We start from the raw sequence: 13,748 nt of genomic DNA, 5'->3' as shown, positions 1-13,748 counted from the left end.
GAACAACATGAGAATCACATGTATTAATTGTCCTTAGTGTTCAATTGAGTTGTGATCAACACGATGCCATAGTACGAGAATGCATTACCAAAGAAAACTACCCACAGGAGCAAAGTTGTGGGAGCTAGTTTCTGTGAAAGCAACACTTTGAAAGATTGGAAGATGGACATATATGCATGAAATCATGAATGCATCCTCATACTTAGTAACCTCTATTTTTCTAAGTGAATTGCTAAACCACATCCGGTATTTATCGGGCAAGGCTCGTATTTTTACATGACTTTACAAACATGCCCCCATATTAAATGTACCCTATTTCAATTTCACTTTCTTTAACCACTATCTAACTTGTTAACTTGTTACCCCACCAACCACAAAACAACCATCACCTACGAACAATCACCACATCATATATATATATATATATATATATATATATATATATATATATATATATATATATATATATATATATATATATATATATATATATTATATTTTTTTTTTTAAAAAAACTCTTCACCAATTAGCGCAAACAATGAATGGACGAGTTTAAGGAAGCAATGACGCCACTGGAAAGGTCGTCAAAGCATACAGAGCCGGTGAATGCTTTGAATTTTTGTCGGTTTTTTTTAAAAAAATTTATTTCGTAATCATAGAAGGAAAGCCTTAAATTTCAGAATCACCCTTGGAACGTTCTAAAATACATTCTAAAATTTCAGGATTCAAGGGGGGAAACGCCTGAAATTTTAGAATGTTATGGGGGGAAATGCCTGAAATTTTAGAATGTTCTGGGAGAGATTCTAAAATATCATGTGTTCCTTCCATGGAACATTCTAAAATTTCAGGCGTTCATCTGCAAACAACAAGTACCTGATCGCCAACTCCCTTACCTTTTCGATTTCTTGACATCGTCCCTTGTAGCCGGTCACAACCCTTGGTGGCAACGGAATTGTGGTGGCTTTGCTTGGTGGTGACGGAATTGTGGTGGTTTACTTGGTGGTGGTTGTGGATGAAATTCTTAAGGTGAAGAGAGAGAAAAGTAAAAGTGAAAGTACGAGAGAGAAGATTGAAGAGTTATTTAAGAATGGGTTACTTAAGGGAGTTCATATAAAAATACAGGCGTTACCCGGTAAATACCGAATGTGGTTTAGTACCCCCCCTTCTCTATTTGTTCCATATATTTATTATTGAGAATGTAAGCAAATAAAGATGGCCAGACATGTATGAGCATCAAAGTTTTTAAAGTTTGATCATGAAAAAGTCAAAATGAGAACAATATTTTGAGACAAAAAGAGTAATAAATAACGACGTATGATGAATTGATAAGTGACATGTCAGTAGTAATGTAGTACTCCTTCCGTTCCTGAATATTTGACTCAATTTACATTTGCATAGTCTCTAATGTGTATCTTTGACCATGAAAATCTTCGAACATATACTTCGTATGTAAATACAAATTATAAAAAGAGTTAATATTTAGAGAATATACATTAAGGAGAATCCTATAAAATCTCATTTGCTAATTTATATCTATTATATAAATGAAAAAAAGGTAGGCATAATTATTTATATTTAGCGGTCTCATGAGAACAAAAAAAAAAAAAAAAAAAAAAAAAAAAAAAAAAAAAAAAAAAAAAAAAAAGGTAGGTTCAAGGTTCAAAACACACTCAGTCAAAAAAAAAATTCAAAACATAGGGCGCGGGTTATTAGGTTACAGATCCAACAAAGGTTCTAGCAAAAGCCCATTTTCTTCCCTTACAAACTAAAGCCCACAAATGAGCTTTAGGAGGATTGACATAAAAAGTGAGCGCATATGTATCCGAGACTAGAAGACTTGTATCCTAGCCAAACTATTTTGTGTGTGTTTAGTTTGATGTAGTTAAAGTGTAATAATGGAAAATGGTTTCAGTTTTCTTCATTTTCCTTTATTTGGCTTATGAAAGGGCAGGAAATAATTTCCCATTGGTGAAAAATTACACTTTTTAAGATTAAAAACTTTATATTTTTCCCTTTAAAAAAGAAGGGAAGTTACGTTTTCCTCCGTCTTTACATCTATACCTCCCTAACATGAAAATGGAAAATTTATCGTAGTCGATTGAAATATGACTAATATAATGTTTTAATGATTATGCAGTTTATGATTGATTTATTTTTTTTCAAGTTATAATCCTTGTCATATGCGGAAGACCAAGAAGACAAATGAAGCCCCCCAAACTCATTTGGTCCCCTCATTAATCTTTTCATTATATCCCCCCTTTAGTCTAGTATTGAGTCAAATTTCAATTGGATAAAAGTAAAGAAAAAAAAAACCTCAGATGATTTGATTAAGAATATAATTTGAGGGATCTTGTTAGCTTTATATATCAAAGTCTTATAGCTGTTATTTTTATTTAATAAATTAGTTGTTAAAATTTTACATTGACAAGTGTGAATAAAATGCGTAGTAAGTTAAAAAGATCGAAAAAAAAGAGAAAATAACTACAATTTGGAATATCTCTTAAATAAAAAATATTTATGATAAATATCATTTGTATCTGAATTTGACATTGACTCAGAAAATACTTACACATACAAACACCCAAGCTCATGTATGAAGAGAAATCCTACCACACCAGAAACATTACACAACTTTCTATATGGGTTTTGGTCTTAATTATGAGCTACTCTAATTTGCTCATTACCAATTGACACTAATTATTCCTCTGTTCAAAAAGGCCTAAACACAATAGTTAATAACACATACAAAGTCTATCTTTTACTACCATACACATATATATATAAACAACAAAGTAAGATATTCTTAAAATTGTTCATGTTGGCAATTCGTATTCTTCGTAGGATCTCAATGATCAATGTTAGAAGACGCTTATACATTAACACTACTTGGTGGTTTTTGTTGAGCTCCCTCTTGTGTAAGTGCTACGGCCTTGGGTATGTCATTCTTATTACTGTCAATGCTATCAGTTAACTCGCGCCCTTTTGTTTCATATGGAATTAGCGCGACAGATACTGCAGCAGCTATTATTACTCCTGCGAAAAACAAGATTGATGCCATTCTATGACATCCTTGTATCAAAGCTACAGCCACATAAGGGCTCACCATTGCACCTACTCTTGCCATAGAACTCGCCATTCCAAAACCCGTATTCCTCACTGATGTTGGATATATCTGTATCATACAAGGAAAAAAAAACGTTATTACCATGAAAAAATGATAATGCAGCAACAAAATCAAACTCAAACAAAAGCAAAATTAATTTACCTCTGGAGCAAAAATAAAGGCAATGGTGAAACTCCCCATTATAGAGGCTCGAGCCCCAAACATCAGAACTGTTGTGATAGCGTTTGATCGATGGTCTACCAGAGGAATCAGGAATATTGCACCAGCAACAAACATGATTGCCATAGAATACTTACGACCAATTCGATCAATTAGGATGCCAGCAATAATAAGTCCAGGGAGTTCTACAAAGAGTTAAAGATAAAAATGTTAGTACCAAAAAAAATGTACAAGTACATGTTAATTAGTCAATAAAACTGTCATTATCAACCAAAAGTAGACAAACTTACCAGCAAAACTAGTGATGAACACAGCTCTATAATCAATATCAGGCTTAGTGTTTTCTTTTATATGAACAGCATGAGAATCACATGTATTGTCCTTAGTGTTCAACTCAGTTGTTAGCAACACGATCCCATAGTACGCGAATGCATTACCAAAGAAAACTATCCACAGGAGCAGAGTTGTGGGAGCTAGTTTCTTTGACAGAAGTACTTTAAATGATCGAACGACAGACATATCGGAATCCTCATATTTAGCAGGTGCTGCGCCTTCTTCCCCTGAAACAACTTTAGTAGGACAGTTTATTTCTTCTTGCTCCATATCAGTAACAAGTACACCAGGAGGCAATTCTTTGCCATTTATTCTCGCTATTTTCTCCAACACTTGGGTAGCCTCTTTCTTTCGGCCTTTCAAACACAAGTACCTTGGAGACTCAGGGGTAATGAAATAGAATACCAGCAGGATGAATGAAGGCAGAACAGATAGACCCAACAGCCATCTCCATCCCAATTTCGGCATTATAACCTGTTAAAGATTAGCACCATGTTAGAATCAACAAGTAATTAATATTTGTACTACTTACTAGCTAGCATGTTATATTTGATTAAAATTTTGATCATGACATAACTGTTGATTGTATAAACTTTAGATTAATTTGAGATATAAAATTTTGTTGAGTATAAATGTTATAAATGATATAACTTGTGATTGTAATGTAAAATAATTAATAGTTCATGTACATTTCCCATTGTTTATCTTTATTTAGATTTTTTAAGAATGTGATTTTTCAATTTTCATACTATAATTCATAAAGTCAAATGCGATCTATTATCTGAACCCGAAAACTGATCATAGAGAGCAACTAGCATACCCATGCCAAGGCAGCCTCGGTGATGGAACCGACGGTCCAAAAGGCTTGGAAAAGGACCATCCAAGTACCCCTGCTAGGTGCAGGTACAAACTCGAGAAACCAAGTCAGTAAAACAGGACTAGCTCCTAATCCGACGCCTACCAAACAACGAGCAACGAGCAACACCACGAAGTTCGGTGATGCTGCACTCAGTAGACCAGCTGCACATGTTACTATTGCCGAAAACACAAAACCTTTCCTGAAATATAAAGAGTTGCAAATAATTGAGTAACATATTATTGTGTAATCATGTAGCAGAAATAGTTAATTATGTCCAAAACGTAACATAAACTGATAAACACACCTGAAATGATCCAAAAATTATGCCGTATGCTATGTTAGTATTATTCAATCAGAGTATGAAAAAGAATCTTATGAAATCTGAGTTACAGATTATGAATATCAGGGGTATGTTAACGTTTTAGGTATTTGATGTATACATGTTACGTTCCATATGACAATGTCACGTCGATTGAAATTCTATTAGATTAGTTCGTTATTGTCTTGGAGTGATTTTTAGACATAAGATCGAATTCTTTTTACATCATCACCTATCATGTAACTATTTCTACACGTAAAATAACAAATTTAAAGTTGGAGTAACTCGCTTACAAAATAAGTTATGTATATGTCAAAGGCTAAATGTAAAATTATTAGTGCAGTTGAAACACATGATACAGCAAATACAGGAGTTAATTAAACAGCAGAGACAGAAGAAATTCAAAAACAAACAGCAAGTTGTTAGACTTAATTGGCCTGGTAAACAGTACAATAGAAATTCATAAAATGGTCAACTTATCCACCCAATTAAACTGGACTTCTTAAAAATAATAATAATTTATGTAGTAATTTTTTGTCGTATTTGAAATTATAATTTGAGAAGACATTATTTTAATAATAATTATTTTGTTAATTATAATTATAAAAAAATATCATACATGGCCCTAAGGCTATATGCCTATATATAAGGAGCTAAAATAGATAAAATAAATAAAAATATAACATAATTACATTGATTTACACGTGATTTGCATATGTATTCCTAAATTAATACCAAATTAAGAAATAAATTAAATTTTTTAACCCTAAAGGCTGCATATAGTTAACCTTAATATAAAAATTAAAATATACACTAGAAACCTATTAACAAAAATTGCAATACTATTGTTCAAAAATATGCATTAAATATGAGTATATTACAATGAAGATAAAGGGGATGCCCCTATTTCTCATAGTGACATGACATTTTAGTAAATAAATCAACAACATTATTCAGCTTTATTCAATTGTAGAGTCCACAATAATTAAAAAATTTGTTGATTCATTTACAAAAATACCCCCATGAGAAACAAATTTCGTTTCTCAATATGAGAAAAAGGGAATTTCCCCAAGACAAACCAAAAAAAGTATTTGTATCCTTTTTCCCACAATAATATAACACCAAATTAATGAGAACAGAGTATTTTTACAAAAAAGAGATAATTTGTCTGAATGATATTTACCTTCTTCCATATTTATCGGAAATAAGACCAAAAGAGTAAGCACCAACGAACATGCCTGCAAAAACTATGGTTGTTATAAGACTTTCTTGAGCCGCGCTAAGCTCCCATTCGTATTTAACGGCCGGTCCGACGAACGATAGGATCATCATCTCCATAGCTTCGGAAACCCACGCCATTCCGGCATAGGCTAACACCAAAAACTGCAACTTTCCGAACCCCATCGTAACAAGTGCTTCATCGACTGTGTACGTTACACTTACTTTATCCGCCATTTTTTCTGAAGTCATTAATAAAATGTTAATTATAATAATAATAATAATATATGTTTGATATACTATTTTTTTTCATGATAATTTTCAAACTTTGTTAGATGTTTTTATAAATATTAGATTTCTAATGAAAATTTTTAAGAAACTTTGCTTGATCAAGTCTAATTATGCAAGATGCAACTATACGAAATTTATAATAAGATTATTGCACGGTAAAGTGTTCGTTACGTTGAGTCAACGAAGTCTAGTGATGAATAATGTTGATTGCAATTTTGCAGCAATAATTTCCAGCCTTTTTTTGACTAATTGTTGATCTAAACAATACAACTTGACTTTACAATTAGGACCAAATGTGTAGATGAAATTTGAAGACGTACGAAATTAATTAATGATGTCGAAATAAAAGAAATAAGACTACTTACCAATAATGTTGAATTGTTGATCCCACGAGTGTCGATGAGTGATAAGGTCGTACGATGAAGACGTTGAAATATGTAAATAGGATGTCAAAAATATAATGTAATGATTTTAGATTATCAAAGATCTATTTTATGACAACATTACTTGGAAGAAAGAAAAAGAGATATAACAAGTACGAGATTTCTAAATTTGTTTGAGTGTTGATAGTATGTATAGATATTGTATATATATATATAGCCAATATAGGCAATTTATATCATAAAATAAAATAAAATAATAAACTAATTAACTAACTCATAATTTTATTAAATAAAGGAAATTTTGAATATAGAACTATAGAAGAGATGAATTAAATTGGCCGGTTTGTTCCTCCCAAGGAAATTATAAAAACAAATAAACCAATCTCAAGTAGGTTTAGTTGCCGTGTGTATTATTTAATAAAGGAAATAATGTTTAGATAATTAAGTAAATTACTTGCATGATGCAATCCTAGGGAGATGTGTAAACCATGCTGTCCATGCACATTATTTTTCTTCTCCCCAAAATACCCTCATATATATTTTAGTCATATTTCCCATCAAACTAAAGTTGTACGTGAATTCCTTTCAAGTTGTCCCAATGGTGTATAATGTATTATTTTTACATTAAAAAAAAAAACAAAACTAGTTAATACATTTTTTTTATTTTTATTTTATTTTTTCGTTCAAAAAAAAATATATTACCTAGTTTTTAACCCGAGCAATGCCCCAGATTTTTATATGTATATTGAGACTAAATTTTAATATGATAAATTTACGTGAAATATAGTTATAGATTAGTTAATATTTTTAAGTAATTAATATATATATATATATATATATATATATATATATGGGGAGGCTCTCGTGAGAATTTTTCTTATGTGAGAACACTCTTTATGTTCTAAATTTTAAATCTGATGTTCTAAACTTTTCCTTAGGTATTCTAAATTAAATCAAATAATGTTCTAATTTAGTACTCACATGTTCTAAACCATAAATTAGTTAAGTTTAATATTATAAATTTTAAATAACTTGTTCCAAAATTTTAACTTAGGGCCTGTTCACATTTACTTAATTTATGTTCAGTTCAGTTCAGTTCAGCTCCAATCAGTTCAGTTTAGTTCAGTTAAGCTCCAATCAGTTCAGTTCAATTCAGTTAAGCTCTTAATTTTCCTCTCTCATAAAATATTCATTTCAGCTTAGTTCAGTTCAGTTCAGTTCAGCTCCAATCAGTTCAGTTCAGTTCAGTTCAGCTTAGTTCAGTAAATGTGAACAGGCCCTTATATGTTATAAATTTTAAAATGTGTATTCTAAGATTTTTAATTATATGTTCTAGATTTTAAAGCATATGTTCTATTTTTTACTCGTATGTTCAAAATTTTTTATTCACACTTTCTATATTCTATATCAGTTTGTTCTAAATTTTTATTCACATGTTCATAATCTTAAATCAAATTTTCTAAATTTTACTCATATGTTTAAAATTTCATAAAGCAGATTTTATAAATTTTTAATCATTTGTTCTAATTCTTAAAATCAAATGTTCTAAACATATTACTCACATAGATGTTTTAAATTATTACTCAAATGTTCTAAATTTTAATTTCAGATACAAGTTCTAAATTTAAAATCAGTTCTCATATAAGTATGAATTCTCACATATAAACCTATTCTCACCGGATCCCTCATATATATATATATATATATATATATATATATATATGATCATATATATATATGATCATATATATATATATGATCATATGGTATTATAATATGATGCCACATCTTATGCCAAGTAATGGCGTCACGTGGATCAATTATATGCCTTTGACAACACGTGGCAAAATTGCATGTATTTGTCAATGAGTTTTAATTGCATGTGTATATATATATATATATATATATATATATATATATATATATATATATATATATATATATATATATATATATATATATATATATATATATTGACGTGTATTTAAAGATGGGATAAGGGTGTGCTTTATTCACAATTAACCTGATTTTCAGAACTTATTTGAATTTATTAAATTTTATTGAAATTTATTTTAGTTGTAATTTGTACTGGTAACTCTTATCAGAACTTATTAAGGGTCTGTTCTCATACGTTGAAATTCAGTTCAGTTCAGCTCAGCTCAGCTCAGTTCAATTCAGTTCAATTCAGCTCCTAATTTCCTTCTCTTATAAAATATTCAGTTCACTTCAGTTCAGTTCACTTCAGTTCAGTCAATGATGAGAACAGGCCCTAAACCTAAATTGAAATTATTTGAACTTATTGCAACTTAAATAAATACATATAAAGTGAACAGAATAAACCTAAGCCATCAAGTTTAAATTACATCATATTTTCTTTACCTAATTTTTTCTATATTGATATTATTTTTACTAAACCAAAATTATTTTTTTCACTATTTTTCTATTATATTTATTATTTAGAGTTAAAATAAAAAGGGTAATGCTAAGGGTGTGTTCTATTCACCTTATTTTTACTTATCTGATCTTATTTTTCATGAACAGTGTTTGTTCTATTCACCTTATTTATACTTATTTCAGGGTTAATAAGTTCAGATAAGATAAGTTCAGGAAAAATAAGTTCAGATAAGTTGTGATAAGGGTTAATCAGGGCTACCTAAGTTTAATTTATAACTAAAATAAGTTCTAATAAGGATTAATATATAAGTTTAGATAAGTTTAGATAAGTTAAGATAAGTTCTAATAAGATCAGATAAGTTCAGATAAGTAAAAAATGGGTGAATAGAATACACCCCAGCCCTAAGGGATGCATATAATAAAAATTTAATATACTTCTTTTTTTCAGTATTATTTTAGAAATTTATCGACAATTCACAAGTAAATCGGTGTAATAAATGTGTAGTTATTGCTAATTCTTTTCATTTTTAGCTTCTTATATGTAGCCCTAAGGGCTGCATATATCTTTTTCCAAATAAAAATTATTTTAATAATTTTCCTTTACAATATAATATTTGAATAAGTGAAGAGAACAACAAGACCTTAATTGACTTTAACTTCACTTATTTCATGAACAAATATATTTATATAACAGATAATAATTTTTGATAAGTTATTATAATAAGGAATATGCAAAAAAGAAATTGGGGCAAAACTAAAAATGGCCGGGGATATGAACTTTCCCTTACCATACGCCATGAGTATTTGTTCTCATTATGATGATTGTTTTTCATTTTATCATCAAATGAAGAATAAAAATTAATCTTGGGTTAGTTGGGTGTAAGGTACACCCAGGTGTATATAATAAATTCTATCCTAATGGGGTGTCAATTTATGGTGGTATTTTAGAATAATTTAATTGTTTTTTTTTTTGGTGCACTAGAATAATTTAATTGTAGATGCATAGTAGTTGTAATTTAAATCGTAGGGAGTACCTAGTTAGAAATTGTTATAATTTTTTTTTTCTTGGGCTATTGATCTGATCTTGTTTCATGTAAGGATACATATTCATTTCTACTAAACTCTAATCTGATGTCTTATATTGATATTTTCGTAGTTTGAACACTTTCAATAATACAACGACATGCATCAATCTCTATAGAACTATTCGTAAATAATATATTCCCTAATTGTAATTTTTAGGAGAACATAATATCACACATAGATGGTGATGCAGATCGAGTATAAAAAAATTTCAGAGTCTAGATTAATATTTCTGTTCTCTTCACCTTAAAAAAATAATATTAAGTAAAAATAATTTCAGTTTAGTAAAATTAATTTCAGTTCAGTAAAAATAATTTCAGTTCAGTAAAATTCAGATTTCTCAAAGAAGAATTATAATAGAAAATCAGAAAAAATAATTTCAGTTAAGTAAAAATAATTTAAGTTCAGTAAAAATAATATCAGTTTAGTAAAAATAATTTCAGCTTAGTAAAAATAATTTCAATTCAGCAAAATTAAGGTAAAGAGAACGGGGCCTTAGTTCGAGTGAATCGAATTGGTTTAAAAGGTAAAAATTTATTGAATTAGGTTTACCCTAATTGAAGAGAACATAATATCACACATAACAATTAACAAATACATACTCCTTATATTCTCTAATCTCTATTACTAATCTCTAATATACATTGTAGATACAAATAATCTTATATTCTCTAATCTCTCTTACTAATCTCTATAATACGTTGTAGATACAAAAAAAAAAAGAATAAAATAATAATAATAATAATAATAATAATAATAATAAGACTGATAAATATTAGGTAAAATGATTATGATTAACCCTTAAGGAGTCTGATAATTGGAGTGTATTATTGTTAGACGAAATCGATTATTGCCTCAATTAATAGAAGTCCTAGTTGGTTGAACTTAGGCGTAACGATAATGTATTTTTATGGGTTAGATATTTTAGTTTTTATTAATTTTCTCAGTAAAAACAAAATATCATACTGTTTAAAACTCATTATAAAAATGAAATCATACAGTATTTCGTATAAAAATAATTGTTGAATCTCGTGAACACCGTAGTTGACTTGTCTTCTGAAATTTTGTCTCCTCCCAAAGTTTGCAGTCTCCATCCTTCCCGCCATTAACACTTTGCCACTATGATGAATTCATACAATTACAGAGTTAAGTTTTATTTTTTAATCAGATCAAATTATTTTAATTTTCTAAGATTGAATTTTTATAGGTTTAATAATCTAACAAAAAACAAGGTGTTGACTAATTTCATGTGGTAAAAATAATATCTCTAAGTAAAATAAAAATATTATATTTAAAAAATATAAAGGGAAAATTGAAAAGAATAATTCCACCTTTCGCCCATCTGCTCAAAATAATCCTACCTTTTCGAATTTCAGAAATAATCCCACCTTATAACCCCATCTTCTCAAAATGATCCTTTTTACCCACAACCGTTTCAACAGGTAATTTTTATTTTTTTTTTCAAATAAATAAAACAAAGGCAAAATAAAATTAAAAAAAAAAAGAAAAAGAAAAAATCCCCTAACACCCTAACGCAGCCCCACACCCACCATTGGCACCACCTGTCCTCCCATCGGCGACAGCTTAACCCTAGCCGTCGACACCCCTGCCCCACCAATACCGGCGAAACCTTCCTTCCCCCTTCTCTTTCCCCGAAAACCATCTTAACCCAGCCTAACCACCTCAATCATTCGAACCCCAGCCTCTTCGAACCACCGCAAACACCACCCGAATTCCACCTCAAACACCACCTCAAAATAATCCCACCGCAAACACCTCAAAATTGGCCGATGTCTGGGATTGCCAGCGGCAAATGTGTTGTTTTGGGGTTGAATTGGAGGTTGTGGCTGCGACTTGTGGGGCTGCGAGCCTGCGACATCACGATGGTTGGAGATGGTGGTAGCGATGTTGATGGCTGCAATTTTGAAGGCTGCCACGCTGGGGGAAGTTGGGGTAATTGTGGAGTTAGTGCAGTTGTGGTCGTTGTGGGGTATGTTGGGCGAATTCGGAGGTGGTGCGGTGGGGTTGTTGGTGTGGCTGGGCGAAGCCCGGGAGTTAAGAGGGGTTGTGATCGGTGGCGATTTGGTGTGTGTGGGTTCGATGGTGGTGGGGTGTAGTGGCAGCAACTGCTGAGAGGAAGGTGAAATTTGTGATGGTGGTGATGGTGGTAAGGCGCGGCGGCAGGGGGTTGTGACGGTGGTGATAAGGGGGTGGTCATGTAGCTGGGAGAATATTTTTTTTTAATTGTTTTGTTTTTATTTTAAATTATTTAAAATTTAAGACCAATTAAAAGGTGACATGTGTCAAGTCACCTTCTAAAACAAGTTACTAATTTCATAAACCGGTAAAAGGATCATTTTGGAAAGATGGGGTTACAAGGTGAGATTATTTCTGGAATTCGAAAAGGTGGGATTATTTTGAGCAGATGGGCGAAAGGTGGGATTATTCTTTTCAATTTTTCCAAATATAAATCAAGACAAACTTAGTAGAATTAAACATGACTATGACATGTTTTCTTCAGATTATTTTCAGTTCAGTTCAGCTCCAATAAGTTCAATTCAGTTTAGTTCACTTCAGTCAATCAGAACAGACCTTATGTCTTCCATTACAAAACATTTATAGGTAGTAAAGATTATATCATGCGTGAATGGTATATATATATATATATATATATATATATATATATATATATATATATATATATATATATATATATATATAAGCAAAGCATGTCCTTAAGGTCTGTTATGCTCACCTTATTTTTTTCACTTATTTTTTTTAATTAAGTGTCTTAAGATAAGATAATATAAGATGGTGGCTAATTTAATAGCTCAAATAAGATAAAAAAAAAAGAACTACTAAAAGTCAATTATTGGCATCTAATTTCTCAATACAATGCAAATATTTAACACCCCTAAATTAATGACATCGCTTTTGAGTTGTTCTCGAATAATTTTAGATGTTTTTAGATCGTCCTTGATAGAGTTCTGTTGATATATGGTAGTGAAATAAAGTGATATAATGGTAACATGTAGGCAATTCTATATCTTGGATTATAGGTTTTATTACTACATATTAACCTTCCATTACAATTTAAAGCTTCTTTTTGTCCCTTACTATAAAGGTTACGGAAAAAAATATTAGAAAATTAAACCTTATTAAAGTAAATTTTGTAATAATAGCTCTTATATACTTTGGAAGTATAATGTTTGCATTGTATGTAATAAATAATATACTCATCACCCATGGCAAATCAAATAACATTTGCCTTGTAGTGAGGTTGACTTTATGTGAGTTTGCAGCACTAACTCTTTTGTAAGTTTGTAACTTATATATTTCCATTTTGTTATTTTAGGATGTTTAGTTTTTTAACTCTTTATTTAGATATACTTTGAATAGTATCCGGCCTTATGGAATAAAATATGTGCACCCAATAAAGAGCATCAAATTTGTTTTATCATTTCAATTAAGGGCATGTTCGGCAAAATGTAGCCGTGAAGGTAGTTGTATCTGTGGAAATAGCTGTTAGCTGTCAACAAGTTGTTAGCTGTGAAAAAAGATAATTTAGGTATGATTGTTCGGTAA

At 30.4% G+C, this 13,748-nt stretch overlaps 1 protein-coding gene across 3 annotated transcripts; it reads right to left on the bottom strand.

The window, feature by feature from the left end:
* Nucleotides 1-2,496: 2,496 nt before the first annotated feature.
* LOC110734029 (organic cation/carnitine transporter 7-like) lies at nt 2,497-6,859 on the bottom strand. 3 transcript variants are annotated; one of them, XM_021914085.1, is made up of 6 exons: nt 6,669-6,859; nt 5,978-6,254; nt 4,437-4,674; nt 3,574-4,090; nt 3,266-3,468; nt 2,497-3,172 (listed from the first exon to the last, which is right to left on the bottom strand). In XM_021914085.1, exons 2-6 carry the CDS (start codon nt 6,247-6,249, stop codon nt 2,870-2,872), a joined length of 1,533 nt encoding a protein of 510 aa, XP_021769777.1. In that variant the 5' UTR covers nt 6,250-6,254; nt 6,669-6,859; the 3' UTR covers nt 2,497-2,869. The 3 variants fall into 3 exon arrangements, with proteins under 3 accessions (XP_021769777.1, XP_021769778.1, XP_021769776.1); XM_021914086.1 differs by lacking the exon at nt 6,669-6,859 and adding an exon at nt 6,475-6,587; XM_021914084.1 differs by lacking the exon at nt 6,669-6,859 and having other exon boundaries at nt 5,978-6,405.
* Nucleotides 6,860-13,748: the final 6,889 nt, after the last annotated feature.

The sequence above is a fragment of the Chenopodium quinoa genome, unplaced genomic scaffold (assembly GCF_001683475.1).
Source record: "Chenopodium quinoa cultivar QQ74 unplaced genomic scaffold, ASM168347v1, whole genome shotgun sequence".
Lineage (NCBI taxonomy): Eukaryota > Viridiplantae > Streptophyta > Magnoliopsida > Caryophyllales > Amaranthaceae > Chenopodium > Chenopodium quinoa.
This window is presented reverse-complemented; position numbering and strand designations above follow the sequence as displayed.